Here is a 15910-nt window from a genome sequence, read left to right on the forward strand (position 1 = left end):
AACTACTAACGCCTCAAATCTACAGATCAGCATAGCCAGCAACTAGGGGACAAGGATAAAGCCACTCTCCTGCCTTCCGGAGCCTGAGAAGCAAGTCTGATCCATGCACATGGCTCAACGAAGACTTCAGGACTACACTTTCAACTAAGAATTCTGGGACTGAGATCCAGTATTTAAATTCCATTTATTTCAGACTCTACTCCAACCTCCCAACTCTGTAATCTATTTGTGTGTGTGCGTGGATGCATCGGGCATTTTAGTAATTTTAACCACTTTAGAGTGAGAAGGATTAGAAACATCTTTCCTGTTCAAATTCAAGAAAACCTGTCTGGTTCATTTGCAATTATATTAGAGGAACAGGAGCAAGCGCTCACTGAGGTGGTAAGTTCAATCACTCTGTTAAAAAAGGATAAACCCTGTTGTGGTCAAACCAGAGAAGGGGCAAAAGGGAAGCCTGAGACTCCTTCCTCACCTGGTCATTATACTAACATCCTTGGGGTTACCGGAACTGGACCAGTCACACAAATATTGTGGCTACAAGACAGGTCAGAAGCTGGGAATTCTGCAGCAAGTAACCCACCTCCTGACTCCCCAAAGCCTGTCCACCATCTAAAAGGCAGAAGTCAGGAGTGTGAATGAATACTCTCCACTTGCCTGGATGCGCACAGCTCCAACAACACTCAAAACTCAACACTATCCAGGACAAAGCTGCTAGCTTGATTTGCACCTGGTCCACCACTGGCACACCATGGCAGCAGTGTGTACCATCTACAAGATGCACTGCAGTAACTTGCTAAGCCTCCTTCGACAGCACCTTCAAACCCACAACCTCTACCACCTAGAAGGATAAGGGCAGCAGACGCACAGGAACACCACCATGTGTAATTTCCCCTCCAAGCCACACACCATCCTGACTTGGAAATATATCGCTGTTCCTTCACTGTTGCTGGATCAAAATCCTGAAACTCTTCTGAATAGCACTGTGGGTGTACCCACACCAGGTGGACTGCAGCAGTTTAAGAGGGCAGTTCACCACCACCTTCGCAAGGGTAATTCAGGATGGACAATAAATGCTGTCCTTGCCAGTGATGCTGACATCCCATGAAATGAATAAAAACGTTAGTACACAGCTGTTGGGTTCACCGCAGAGCCAAATAAAACTTATTTGCCTTAAAACTTCTTGCACCGGTACTAGCACTGGACCTTCATTTTCCTGCATGGCCCCTTTCATCCTGGTTGACTCTACCGTTTCTGTAGGGAACTGCCTGCTCTCTTCGGCAAGCCTACTGCCTGCCACTTATTGGGCACTGAGTTCAGCTCCTGCCAAATTAGAGCATTTACATTTAAAAATAGTGTCACAAGAGCGACGCAGCTAAGGCGCGGCATCGGGACCTGGAATTCATCCAGGAGTCAGGTTGCCAACCCCGAATTGAAAATCTGGTTCCATCTCACTTGTAAACGCACCTGCTTCTCATAGATCCTCAGATTCGCCTCCAAAACTAGCAAATAGATAGGTGTACCCAGCAGAATGTCCATTTCCAGAGCTGCAGCTAAAACTAATTACCAACAATTCACCAATACTACCAAGATTTTATTGTACAGCCCAAACTGAAGGCTTTCAAATAGAGGTCACACAGTATAACGTACTCTTAGGGCTGATTGTTTTGCCTTTCGTAGTCGACTTTTATTTTTCTCACGGAATGGAAATGATCTCATTCTCTTGATAATTTAGATTAATCAGGGTCACAAATATATCAAATTGGAAGCAATTCATGATCCTAGGTGCAGTATTTGAAATATTAATTGAGTTCACTGCTGTTTACAATGTAAGAAAAAAAATCACAGACCCTGGAAGTATGGTGTTTTGAATGAATAATTATCTAAAATAGACAGTAGTCCTCCTCAGTGTGGCGCTCCCGAAAAAATCTAATCATTCGATTTGTTTATTCAGCTTGCCTTTATTGATTTCTACTCATGCTGATGAGGGTAAACGTGCAGACTTGTGATGGTGAAAATTGTGGTCACGACTTAATTGTGCCCACGCTTGCCGTCCAGCCAATGCGTCAGATAGCCAGGCAACCGGAAAAGAGCTGTATGATCAGAATGTGCTAATCAGCTGGAGCCCGTAACTGGAACTGTGTGCATCATATCGTTAGCCTCAAAACAGCAAACCATCAATTAACAAGTCACTGTGTTGTGGTTATTCTAAACCATAACCGGTCCTTCTGAGATACCCTTCGCTGGGCTGGCCCGGCCCAAGTTGTTCTTTTACTGCCCGGCCTGATTTGAGGTGTTTCTACATTGCTCTTCTTGTGGACTTCTGTACGCTTTCATTTCAGGTTAGTTTTATAAGCTATGAACCTTTTTAGAAAACCTGAAATGCATTTCGCACTGGGATCCGAAAATCATAACGGGGAGGGGAATGCTCTTTTATATCCAACAACACGAGGGAAGCTAGTGACTTAGTAAAATACATTATGTAACTGTAATGGTGAAGATCGATTATAACGTGTCTTGCGGGAATACCAGAACGTTTATATTCAAGTGTCTTCAGCATAATTTAATTATTTGTAAGTTTAAAAAAAAAATCAGGCCATATAATTGTATCCTCCTTTTTACTGATTTCCCCCCTTTCCAGTTTTAGATTGTGTCTACCGGTGATGTCCAATTCCATTGGTGCTGATAACTCTGCAATGCCAGCATTCACTCTAACTTATTTTCAGAACTTGCACTAGTCAAATCAGAACTGTAGAATTAATAATTTGCGTTTTTTAATATTGAAATGCTGTTGCAGAAAGTATGCTTGTAACTTTTGATCTTGTGGTTCAAAAACATGTTTTTTAGTGGTTTTGATTGGGGAACAATTTTTTGAAAATGACAATGTTAACATTAAATGTGCAAATTATCTTTCCTGCCCTTCCCACCCCCACCATTCTATAGATGTTGGTGGTACTTTGTCAGTGGGTGGAAGCAGCCTTTGGTAATGGCAGGAGAACAGATGGTAATATATGAAGATGGGGGAGTCTTTGGTGATCTTGAGACTAGGGAGGGGGAAGGGCTTAAATGGCTTATGGGCTTATTTTAACTTCACTGATTTATAACTTCATTGTACTTGACTAAGAAATGGAGCAACTGGTATTGTTAGATGAATCACTGGGTGATAAAAGACAATATCTAATGTAGAAAAGCTAAATGGCCTAAAATGAAAGCATTGAACACAATTGACTATAACCATTTGACACTTTTTAACTGCACAATTTATGGAGCAGATCAACATTGTGATTTGGTTAGAATTAGAATAAACCTGAACATCAGCAATAATTTTCCAGTATCTCACCACGTTATTTGGGAGAGAGGACGGATTTCTTTTTTTGCCCATTCTGTTTTAGGGAATTGCCTTTATGTTGAATTGAGCTCTAAATTGATATTTAACTGTATTCAGCATTCCATTTGTCATTTGCATTGAGGAATGAAGAGAAAGGAAAATTTGACATTTAAAACATTACAAAGTATGCAGGTTCTCAGTCACTGATTTCAATATCAATTTTACTTTTCATAATTTGAAAAGGTACATCTTTAACAGTAAACAAAATATACTGAACAGGGAAGGGATAGCACCAAAGAAGATAAATGTAGAAAATGTAAATGTTCAAAAGGAGTGAATGGAAAATGAAACAAACTCTGAAAGCCTCATTCAGTTTCAAAATTCAATAGTGGAGCAAAAATGGAATGCAGTTGTTAAACCAAAGCTGCAGGATTTGTTTGGAAACCATGGTGAGTGAATCATGGCTAGTGAACATCTGGAACTTGCTTTTTCCCAAAATGTTATGCGTGCTTGTCAACTAAAATTTGAGATCAATATATTTTTGTTTGAGTTAAAGTATCAAGGTATAAGGAATTGAAGTACAAATAATTCATAATTGAATTGAATGGCCTACTTCTATTAGGTTAAGCCAGGCAGTATTTAAATTCTTTTTAGCACTGAATTACAGCTTTTGTTTCATAAATGTTTTTAACCTCAAAGCCAGAAATGATACTTGCACTAATGCAGTTGCCTTCAATTTTAATTTAATTTTTTTCACCAAGGGTTTAAATTTCAATGCCAGAGCTACAGTATTAATATTGGAGGTTTTACAGCAGTCAGATCTCATTTAAATGTATCGAATGTCCATCGCTTGCTGATCTGGAAATGAGTGCTCCATGTAAACTGTTAGTGAATGCAGTAAATATTGAATATTTAGCAGCCTGTATTGAATGTCCAACTCTGCCAGTAAAAGTATTGATCTGACCAGTCAAATCACTTGTGTCCACAAAAAAGGTTTAACTTGTACGCACAATTCTAATTCTCTTGGGTAAATTAATGACTCAGCTGTTTTTTGGTTTTTGAATAATTCATAGTTGACGAGGGCAGAACAGACTCTTCAGAATACAGCACTAGATGAAATGCCTCAGAAGATAACCACTAACTAATTTGCTTTTGTGGCTGTTTGTTTCTGGAAAAACCCCTTGCAGCAATTAAAAATAAATCGATAACTGCATTTTGAGAATAGCCTCTGTTCTGTCAGTTGGAAACAATGGATTTTAGGTGCCATTGTTAAAGATTGAAACTATTCATGAATATAGAAATAGGCCAATGTTCCTTTTACCCCCTCGAGCCTGTTCTGCCATTCTATTAGATCGCAGTTGATCTGTACCACAACTCTATTTACTTGATTTTGGTACCCCTGACTTGCAAAAAAAACTAGTGAGCTCAGTCTGAAATTTCAATTGACCCGGTATCATTTTTAGGGAGCAAGCTCAAAATTTTTACTACCCTTTGTTTTGGAAAAAGAAATCCTGATTTTAATTCCTAAAGGACTGAGCTTTAAGTTTAAGAATAGAAAAATAGTTGGGCTAGTTTACTGCCACTGATTTGTTGACATCACATTACATAAGTGATTTTTTTTTTTGTCTGCATTTAGTGTGGGGTGCATATATATTAAAGTTGTTGTAACCTGTCACTTTCTATTCAAATCTCCTACGTGCTTTTAGGTTGTATTAAGATAGAAATTCTCCACTTAACATTACCTTTAAAACTGTTTTTATCTGTATTTCACAGGCTTTCCGTTTTGAGATCATCCCTGTTATGTACCATTCATCTTCAGTATCTGCAGCTTTTCTTGCTGTATCTGGTCCACCTGCCAGTTTGTATGCAGTCCATTCTCTGGCTGTTTTGTGTGACTGTATGCTCATCACCTCATTTATTTAAAAAAATTAGAAACAGTAAATGCTGGGAATACTCAGGTCTGGCAGCATCTGTGGAGAGAGAGAAACAGTTAACACTTCAAGTCAATGCCCTTTGTCAACCCTGTTTTCACTGACTACTGAGTTCTTTTGAGTCAGACTGCTCTCTGGCTCAATCACCAAGTTGCCACCTGTGTCTGGCCCTTTTGTTCACCAGCCTCTCCTCCAGACTTGTTTGTTTCCTGTTCCATGGTGTTTTTAGTGCCTTGTCATTGATCACAATTATTGGAATGTATTTGTGATAAACCAGCAGGAAGTTAAGACTGCAACTATTTCCTTCATGTTAACTGTGCATACTTGTACTATTCAACTAAATGGGCAGTGTCATGGGCAATTTACTATTTGCTATTTACTATAACTTTAAAAGTTGTAAATAATCCAAATTGAGTAGAATCACCAATGAGGACTGGTATAAAACTTGTGTTCAGCTGTTCAATTTAAAAGACCTAAAATTATGCTAGCCTCTATTGATTGCTTTGTCGCTGGATAAAATTCACGTGGAGGAAAAATGTTTTAAATTGGCTATACTTCTGTTAAACAGATGTAAATGGAATTGGCACACTTGTATAATTTCAAGGATGTCTTCGAGAAGAACATTTCTGGAAAATGTAGAAGCTTTAGTTGCTATGTTAAGATTAATGCAGGTTGATTTTTTTTTTTGTACCCATTTCAGCAATTACCACTAAATGTAGTTTTGCATTAACACTAAAATTAAAGCTCTCTAATCTGAACTGTACAGTGGACTGGCATTTGGGTTACAGCTTTTTGTCATCCATCCTGAGGCTTGGATGCAGTGATCTGATGCAGACCAAGAACTGAGTAATGCAGTGGAATTTAAATTTCCATCTTACGAGTATAGCGCCACAGTTTGTAGAAGCATGGTGCAGAATACATCACTGGCATGATGTAGGTATAAAATGTATCAAAGTAAGTGGCGTAGAAAGGTTTTTAAATAAACATTTGCATTTCTAGGCTTCAAAAATGGCCAACAGAGGACCAAGCTATGGCCTGAGCAGAGAAGTTGAGCAAAAAATTGATCAGAAATATGATCCTGAATTGGAAGAACTATTAGTGGATTGGATCATTGTGCAATGTGGTGGGAATGTAAATCGTCCGGAACCTGGAAAAGCACACTTTCAGAAGTGGTTGATGAATGGTACAGTAAGTATACTTTTAACTTGCCATTCCTATGTAGATGCAACCTTTTAAGGCCAGAAATCTTCAATCCCAGTCTGTACTGATCTGATTTTAGCCAGCAGGTCATAAATGTATTTTGGCTTCAGTTCCCTGGATTAGGTACGAGTCGTTTCAGTGTTCCCACTGCTACAGATGCTAGTTCCTTTTTTAATGTCTGGATGCTGGTTAAGAACTGAATTGGATTTGGATATAATACCCTTGTCATCAACTGGTCAAGGCACAAATGAGTAATGGTTAAGATGTTCATTCTGAGTCAATAGAAAATAAAGCAAGAACAGAAAATGTTGGAAACAGGTCAGTCAGCACCATAGAATACGTTGTGTTAGACCCTTCGTCAGAACTGGAATTGGAAGGAATGCTGTCTGATAGTGGAGCTACTCCAAACTCCGTTACTAAAACTATGATCTCATTTTGGTAAACCAGTTATGATGGTGACAAGATTAAGGGAGAAATCTGGCACTTTGATTTTAGGTGACTTGAAGCTGTTTTAAGTCGTTCTGGTGGCTCCTCAAGGGGATGAGTAAAGAAAAATGCAAATATTCAATTACTAGCAAGTGCTTGGAGCCTTCAAAGAATCATTTCTATAGCACTTTCACAACATTGGGACATCCCAAAGTGCTATACAGCCAATGAAGTAGTCTTTAACGTGTAGTGACTCCTGCAATGTAAGAAACGCAGCAGCCAGTTTGCACACAAGGTCCCACAAACAGCAACATGATGACGACCAAATAATCTGTGATAATTTGAGGAATAAGTATTGGTCAGGATGCTGGGAATAACACTCCTGCTGTTCTCTGAAATAGTGCCAGGGATCTTTTACGCCACCTGAGAAAGCAGACAAGGCCTTTGTTTTAACGTCTCGTCTGAAAGATGGCACCTCTAATAGTGCAGTACTCCCTCAGTAGTGCACTGAAATGTCAGCCTAGATTCTTGTGTTTAAGTCTCGAGTGGAACTTAAACCCACAACCTTCTGAATCTGGTGCAAGTGCTACCAACTGAGCCATGCCTAACAGAGGGTCTTGCCAAAATATTTTGCATTCAAGTTCTATGTGTCAATGGCCTGTGTGGCTTATTTAGAGCCTTTGTCTGGTTCTATTTTTTGGGAATATCCGAGTTGTTATCTGATCTGATTTTCCACACCTAGTTTGTGGCAGAGGATACAGAATAACTATTGCAGGATCACCTGACCAAGTCTTGCCTGAAGTCACTGAAGCAGAGTGCAGTAAACTCTTCCTTGCAGAGCAAATTGCAGCATAGGCCATGATTCATTTAGTCTCTTGAGTTACCAAAAGCTTGTTTTGGCATCTATTGATTGGGCTATTGAATTGAGACTAACTGGCTTTGCTCTTGCTGTTTAATTTTTTAGTTGTCAGCTGTGGCTCAGTTGGTAGCACTCTTTCCTCTGAGCCAGAAGGTTTTGGGTTCAAGTCCCACTCCACGGCTTGAGCACAGAAATCACGGCTAACACTCCAGTACAGTATTGAGGGACTATTTAAACCGAGGCCCTATCTGCTTGCTCGGTTGGATGTGGAAGATCCCATGGCACTATTTTGAAATAGAACACACAAGTCATCCCCTGTGTCCTGGCCAATGTTTATCCTTCAGTCAACATCACAAGAAACAGATTGTTTTTGGGAGTTTGCTATGTGCATACAGTACGCTTCAAAAATTACTTCATTTGCTGTAAAGCACTTTGAGACGTCTGGTCATAAAAGGCGTTATTTAAATGTAATAGCCTGCTGGAAATGCTCAAGTCTAGCAGCATCTGTAGAGAGAAACAGTTAATGTTACAGGTGGATGACTTTTCATGATCTCTATTGTTAGCTGTTTCTCTCTACACAGATTCTGCTGGATCTGATTATTTTCAGTACTTTTAGTTTTTTTATTTCAGATTTTCAGCATCTGCAGTATTTTGCTTTCTATGTCCTACAGAAAGAAGGACAGACTTGCATTTATAAATTTGTGAGAAGTAATTTGCAGACAATTGGAGCAGCCATCCTGTCTTTAATAAGGAATGATTGGCAGAACAGCTAGTCTGAATCAGCTGGAAATACTCAGCAGGTCAGGCAGCATGTGGAGAAACAGTTAACATTTCAAGTCAATGACCTTTCACCAAAACTGGGAAAAGTTAGAAATGTAATAGGCTTTAAGCAAGTGAAAGGGAAGGGTGAAGAGCGAAAAGGAATGTCTAGTAAGGTAGAAGACAGGAGAGATTAGAGTTGGTTCTGCAGGACCAAAGGGAGTGGTAATGGGACAAGTAAAGTTCATCATTCTGCCATATCTTGACAGCTGCCATCTGAAAGCAGAATGTTAAAACCAAAACCTTATGAGAAACAAAATGGGGACACGGGTTATGGTGTGAGATTGTTAAACTCCTGTCCAGAAGGCAGTTGAAGATGAAGTGCTGCTCAAGCTTGCATTGAGCTTCATTGGAACACTACAGGAGAAGAGGTCAACATGAGAGCAAGGTAGAGAATTAAAATGGCAGGCAAGCGGAAGCTTAGAATCATGCTTGTAGACTGAAGAGCTGTTCTGCAAAATGGTCACCCAAGTGTTGAGCAGATCACGTGAGCAGTGAAATATAGTATACTAAATTGCAAAGTACAATTTGCTGTTTCACCTGGAAAGAGTGTTTCAGGCGTTGGACAGAGAGGAGATGGGTGTGGAAGGTGCTGTGGGAAGGGGGGGCAATTGAGTAGATCAAGGTGTCGGATGGAATGGTCCTTTGAAATGCTGGGAGGGGAAGATGGCTTTGGAGCTGGAGGATGGCCTGTTGAATATGGTGGATGGAAGGTGAGGACAAGGGAACCCCATCATCCCTCTGAGGGAGGGGAAGGGGTGAGAGCAGAAGTGTGGGAAATGGGACAAACCTGGTTGAGGGTCCTGTCAACCACTGTGATGGTGAGAAGTCCTCCGTTGAAGAAAGTGTGATGGAAGGTTGTCATCAGAACAAATGTCATGAACTGGGAGAATGGAGTGGAGTCCTTTACAAGAAGTGGGGTGTGAAAGTGTAGTTGAAGTAGCTATGGCGATGAATGGGCCTGCAGTGAATATTTATTGATGGCCTATCCCCAGAAATGAAGACACAAGTCAGCAAAGAGTTGGAGATATGAAGGTGAGAAAGGTGGTAGTTAGAAGCAAAGTTGATATCTTCCAGTTCAGGGTGAGAGCAGGAAACTGTACCGATAGCATCAATTCACCTAGAAAGAGATGAACGAGGGGACCCAGTAGGACTGAAACCAGGAATGTTCCACATATCCCACAAAGGCAGGCATAGCTAGGATCAGTGCAGGTACCCATAGCACCTTTTTTATTTGAAGGAAGTGAGTGCCACCTAATGTGGTTTGCCTGATTTTTAAAGCCTATCTGCTGTAAAGAGATGCATATTCTACCATTTGCCTTGTGAATTAGAAGGAAAACATTGACTTGCATGCAGTACACGAAGATGCCCAAAAAGTGGGAAAGACAAGTTCCTGTTGCAAATGACGTTTGCTTTGCATCTTTGTTAACGAGTGAAAGCATTTTATTTGGCTGACATTGTGTTCACTTGAAATTCTGTTCATGTTTGGATATAATGTTGCTAATGTTTTTCTTTCCATCCCTTTTAGTTACTGTGTAGAGTTATAAACAGCCTTTATCCAAAAGACCAGGAACCAATTAAGAAAATCCAGGAATCCAAAATGGCCTTTAAACAGATGGAACAAATCTCTCAGTTTCTAAAAGCTGCTGAAGCTTATGGTGTTGCAACAATGGATATCTTCCAGACTGTAGCCTTGTGGGAAGGTATTCAGCACTAATATTTCACTCTGATTTAAATGACATTAATTGTTGGCTTAAAATGGCATTGGGTTTATTTTCTTTTGGGGGAGGAGAACCGAACTAACTTGGAATAGCTGTCGATGAATGATTGCTCTTTTTAGTCCTTCCCTTGAAGGGAAAAGAATAGATGGGATGATGGCTTCCTTTCATTATCTTTTAACCATTCTAGATAAAATGACAAAGCAATTTTTAGTCTTAATACCTAATGGACAACTATCTAGAGCGTAAATGTACAATCAGCCTTAATTTCCCCAATTAAAAAAGAATTCAACCTGCATTATGACTTTATCCACTGAATAATTTCAGTTACCGATCTCAAGCTCATTGCGGAAGAAACCAACTTCATCCTTCTAAATGAAGGTGCATTATAATTGTGGGGGGCAGGGGGAGGAGTTGGTGGTAGGGTCCATTTGAGGATATCTAATTATGGTTTTAGTGCTTGGGTACATTGGTTTGCATTTGCAACTACTCCAAAAAAAAAAACTTTTAAATCTTGCTTATTAGGTGCCAGTGAGAAGTTTGATGCTACTCCAGTAGGGTAAATCATCTTGCAGTTGATCACAATGGCATTGGCAAATATCTGGTTGCTGTTTGTTGCCTACCTTCCTAGCTGTGTAATTATGCATGCTGAGGTGTGGGTGGGGGTGGATAATAGTGAAGTGCTAGTCCTGAGGAATGAGATGACTATTTGAATGCTCCAGCATTCGATAGATCCTTCAAGTTGTTTGTGGCATTTCAAAATGCACCATATGCATGTGCTTGTAATGACTTTAATTCAAATTATAATTTATTTCATTTTAATGTAAACTGGTGATTGACCAAATGTGCTAAATTTACATCCCTAAATCATCCTGAACTTGAATTAAACTGTGCTTGCATGAAATAAGATTTTGGAAGCTATTATAAACTTGCTTTAAATGGACAATTCTGAATTACTGCACTGTTTAGTGAAGCAAAGATTGGTTAATTTGCTATTTAATGCACCTTGCATAAATTGCCATTTTGCTGATTAACATTTAGTCAGAATGTATTTAATGTTTTAGCCTGTAATAGCTATGGTGATGTCCCACCACTTGTGTGCTTATTAAAGTTTCAATTCTTCAGAAGTTCAATAGCTTAAAAATAAAAACTTTCCTTTCTCAATAGGAAAAGATTTGGCTGCAGTTCAGAGAACTCTAATAGCTTTAGGTAGTGTAGCAGTTACTAAAGATGATGGATATTATCATGGAGACCCCAATTGGTTTCATAAGTAAGTATTTTGTTTTCAATCTTTTTAGTAAAGCTAACCATCCGACTGAATTTTTGCTTAAATTTATAATGCCCAGTAAAATCAGTGTTTTCCTTGCAATATTAACATGAGAATGTATTTCTCACAGGATACTATTTCACATCCAAAATAAATATTCATAGTTAAGATGCACAAATGTCTCTATCCCATAATTTTCTAAATATACAGCAGGACAATTTTAGTCAAGTCAATGTGTAAAAGGCTCAAGAAAAGGTGCTTTCATTTTTGGATTTTTCTTTTTCTTTGTTTGATATCATCTTTGTAAAGGCCACTTCTCTTTTCTAACAGGAAAGCTCAGGGCAACAAACGAGCATTTTCTGAAGAACAGCTACGAAAGGGACAGAGTGTTATAGGCCTACAGATGGGAAGTAACAAGGGAGCCTCCCAGTCTGGCATGACTGGTTATGGCATGCATCGACAGATAATGTAAGATACCATCCTGTGGTGAGAAGCACCAAAGCAAATGGACTATAGTCTCCAAAATGCACCTTAACCTGCCATCTTCTGAAGCGTCATTGTCTAAGTAGGATGCTTGCTTCGATTTTGCGAAAAAAATTTTTAGAAACAACTCCATGGCTATGTCAGTATTAACCATATAAAGTTTTTCAAATTTTTTTTCACCATCCACCAACCTAACAGCTGACAAAAAGGCATCTTTAAGATTTTATCTCGACTGTGGGGGCAGTGGGGAATAAAATGGACTTTTTTGAACATTCAAGTTCAATATGCTTTGCACCATCTCGTGATATAATCTGTGTTCAGGAATTCATAATCCAAATTGTTCAAATTTGTTAAAGTATAATTCCATTAATAGCATATGAAATCCAGTTTAGTACGTTTACTAGAACTAGATATTCTATATTAAATTTTCAGTGTGCATTTCTATACTTGCTGTTGGTTGCTCATAGTGGTTGTTCAGCCATCTTGAAATCATTGATCATGAGGGGAAAAATTGAACTAGCCAAGTTGAGAGAGCTGAACAACTAAATGCTGGAATAGTATCTTCTGCAGTACTTCCACATCTGGAATCACAATGTAAATATCTGGTAATGGGCACAGTGAGAAAGTGATACTTGCTATATAACTGAGCCTGCACTGACCATATACTGTCAGTTTGATTCTCGGGCCAAACAAACAAAATATAACTTTGGTGTTCAATTTATCAATTTCTGATGTGCATTCCCATCTGTGTTTACAGATTGATGCAAGTTCAGGTTTTTCAGGATTTTTCATTACTTAGCATTTGGAACTCCTGGGGATGTGGAGACCAACCAGCACAACGTAGTCCCTGTAACTACAATCACATTCCTGAGGCATAAACTAAAATTTTTCTTTCACACAAGGGTGCTCACTTTTTTTTTACTGTTGGTCCCTACATCTAATCCTGAAGGTAAAGGCACACACTTATCCTTTTTTGCATTGTTTACTTTTATCATTGTCATTTTCTCATTTGCATTTGGATAATTACTTACCTGATTTTAAACAAGGTGGCTCTAATGTTTAAATTCCAAGCTGTTATGCAAATTGAAAGGATAGAAGCACTTATTCTCTTGGAAACTAGTTCACAAAACTTGTTTTGGGAGCTTTTAATTTCAGATTGACTCACCTCGTGCACAATTAACCATTTGTAGGGAAAAAAATCACTTGAACTTTCTGTGTTTAACTTTTTTATTACAATTCATAGAATTACTAATTTCGATATTCATTGCTTCACTTGGGCCTGGTGCTGGCCTAGACCTAGCTAGTCAAACTAGTTTAATGACTTGATGGGCCAGTACTGGTGTGAATTGGACATTTAAGCCCATTATTTGTGTTTAGCCTTAATTTAAGATCCTTTTTTAAAAAAAAAAATGGAACTACCAGTGTTACGGTCTTGTCTAATCAGAAATTAAATTGTCTAATTGTCCCAGGTTTTGAGACTTTCATTATAAACTATCTTTAAACATCTACATCAGTCTGACAATTTGTACATGTACATTGACATGTCTAGGGATTTCTTCAAATGTTAAAACCTAAGCAAATTTGTTTACTGTCCTGTATTTCTTGCTCAGCACTCCTGTCTTAAATGAAGTCCATGTCTAAGTTTCTGTGAATTACAAAATTCTCCAACTTCTCATTTGCACAACTTAAAATCCTCCAGTGCTGTTCAGGAAAATTTCAGTTTGTGGCTATGTTCAGCAAAATGTTATTTATTAAAGATTTCAATGAAATAAATGAATGTGTTTTATCTCCTGACTAGTTTTTTAAGCTTTGAGGGTGGGGATGGTGTGGTGCAAAGAAAAAGTACTTGGTTCCTCCAGATTGAATTCACTTTTATTTTTCTAATGGGCATAATTGCTTGCATAGGTGGCCATAAACTGGGACAAATGGTAGCCTGACGCCATTGGTGGTGAAAGAAAGAGGAACCCTCGAGTGATAATTCCAAATTTGCAATCTGATTTTATATTTATCTGTTTTCTGGAAGTTAGGAGATCATGACTGGAGACTGAGAGGATTGACTGTTGCCCATCAATGGGTTACTTTAGTAAGGTCTACATTTAGCTAAGGTGAGAAATTTAACCCCTTTTTTAAAAAATTTCATTTTAACCCGAGTAAGTGACCATAACTTTGGCTCTCTGGTAAAAGTGACATTGTATTCAAATATACTACACTGGGTACCGAAGTGACAGGATATTATGTAACATTTGGACACTTTTTGCTAGTTTTCTTCAAGCAAGAGGATGCATATGGTTTATACAAAATGTCACTTCAAAGGCATTATTTCAATGCAGCCATCTTTTTTTGTTTGCTTGCTTTTGTTCAGAAATCTATCCACTAAAATGCTGTTTAGTAATGTGGTGGGAGTGAGAGGGGGAAGAATGAAAAGGAGTTCAGCATAAACATTAGGTTTGAGTTTGATTCTTTCATGGAGTGAAATTTATTTTATACAGTAGCAGGTGATCCCAGGCAGTATTCTCCCAGTTGGCCTTTGCTATCATATCCTATTTTTTCTTTTTAAAGTTTGTGTAGGAATCTTGACCTATGGGGTTTATTTATCAATGTATGGGTTACTGTAGATGAGGCCACACCTGGGGTACTGTGTAGTTTTTGTTCTCTTATCTAAGGAAGGACATACTTTCCTTGGAGGTGGTACAGTGAAGTTTCATTTAGATTGGTTCCCTGGGATGAGGGGGTTGTCCTGAAAGGCTGAGTAAATTGGGCCTACATTCTTTGGAGTTTAGAAGAATGAGAGGTGATCTCATTGAAATGCTCTGAATGGGCTTGACAGGGCAGACACTGAGGTGGTTTTTCACCTGGTTTGGGAATCTAGTATATGGGGACATTGTCTCGGGATAAGGGGCTGGTCATCTAGGACTGAGATGAAAAATTTCTTCAGTCTGAGGGCTGAATTCTCTAGGAGGATTGTGGATGCTCTATTGAATATATTTAAGGCCGAGAGACTTTGATTTTTCTCAGGGACTCAAGATATGGGGAGTGGGCAGGAAGAAGAATTAAGGCAGATGATCAGTCCTAATCATTGGTGGAACAGGCTCAAGGGGCTGTATGGTGGTCTCCTATTTTAAGCAGCAGCAGTTGGATTTTTTTTTTTGGTGTGAGGAGGGGAACATAAGTTCTGTTTTATTTTGTTTCCCTCTAGTGCTGTATGGTCTTGCTACTTGTGCTTTCAGTAAAGCCATTCTAATAGTTTTGTCTCAATCAGTTTGTGATGTATTTATTTCTCTCCCTCTCTCTCTATACCCCACAAAAGTCATCTATTTTGTTTCAGACCTTGCTTCCTAGTTTGGTTAAGGAAAGTAACAAGTTTTAACGTATTGTCACCACAAAAGTTCACTTCTTAAATGTACAACTGAATATCCATAGTGCTGTTCAGCCTAACCGCATAGGAGGCCATTCAGCTCATGTCTGTGCCGTCTCTGAAAGTAGTTATCTAACGCCTCTCCCTGTAGCCCTGCACATTTTATTTTCAAATAACAATCCAATTCTGTCTTTGCCTCTATTTGAAACTGCCTCCACCACACACTCCTCAGGTAGTGCATTCCAGATTCCAACCACTTGTTGCAGAAAAAAGTTTTTCCTCATGACTGTTGCTTTTGCCAATTACCTTTTTTAAAAAATTTGATCCCGCCACCAATGGGAACAGTTTCTCCTTTTATCTACTCTGTCCAGAATCCTCATGATTTTGAATACTTCTATCAAATCTCTCAACCACCTTTTCCAAATAACAGTCCCACCTTCTCCAATCTATCAACATAAGTTCCTCATCCCTGGAACCATTCTGGTGAATCTTTTCTGTACTCTCTCTCTCCAATGTCTTCACATCTT

At 38.9% G+C, this 15910-nt stretch overlaps 1 protein-coding gene across 6 annotated transcripts in view; it reads left to right on the top strand.

Moving 5' to 3' along the window:
- Positions 1-13764, top strand: part of LOC137374571 (transgelin-3-like) — an 83694-nt gene extending 69930 nt beyond the window's left edge. For 5 of the 6 annotated variants that reach the window (XM_068040864.1, XM_068040863.1, XM_068040865.1 and 2 more), the window contains 4 exons: positions 6256-6444; positions 10089-10263; positions 11446-11548; positions 11876-13764. In XM_068040864.1, coding sequence (XP_067896965.1) covers positions 6256-6444; positions 10089-10263; positions 11446-11548; positions 11876-12017 — 609 coding nt within the window. In that variant the 3' untranslated portion in view covers positions 12018-13764. Of the gene's footprint in view, positions 1-2109; positions 2340-6255; positions 6445-10088; positions 10264-11445; positions 11549-11875 lie in introns of those variants that run through there. The other variant, XM_068040868.1, reaches the window with a different exon arrangement.
- Positions 13765-15910: the final 2146 nt, after the last annotated feature.

The sequence above is a fragment of the Heterodontus francisci genome, chromosome 10 (genome assembly GCF_036365525.1).
Source record: "Heterodontus francisci isolate sHetFra1 chromosome 10, sHetFra1.hap1, whole genome shotgun sequence".
NCBI classification, from domain to species: Eukaryota; Metazoa; Chordata; class Chondrichthyes; order Heterodontiformes; family Heterodontidae; genus Heterodontus; species Heterodontus francisci.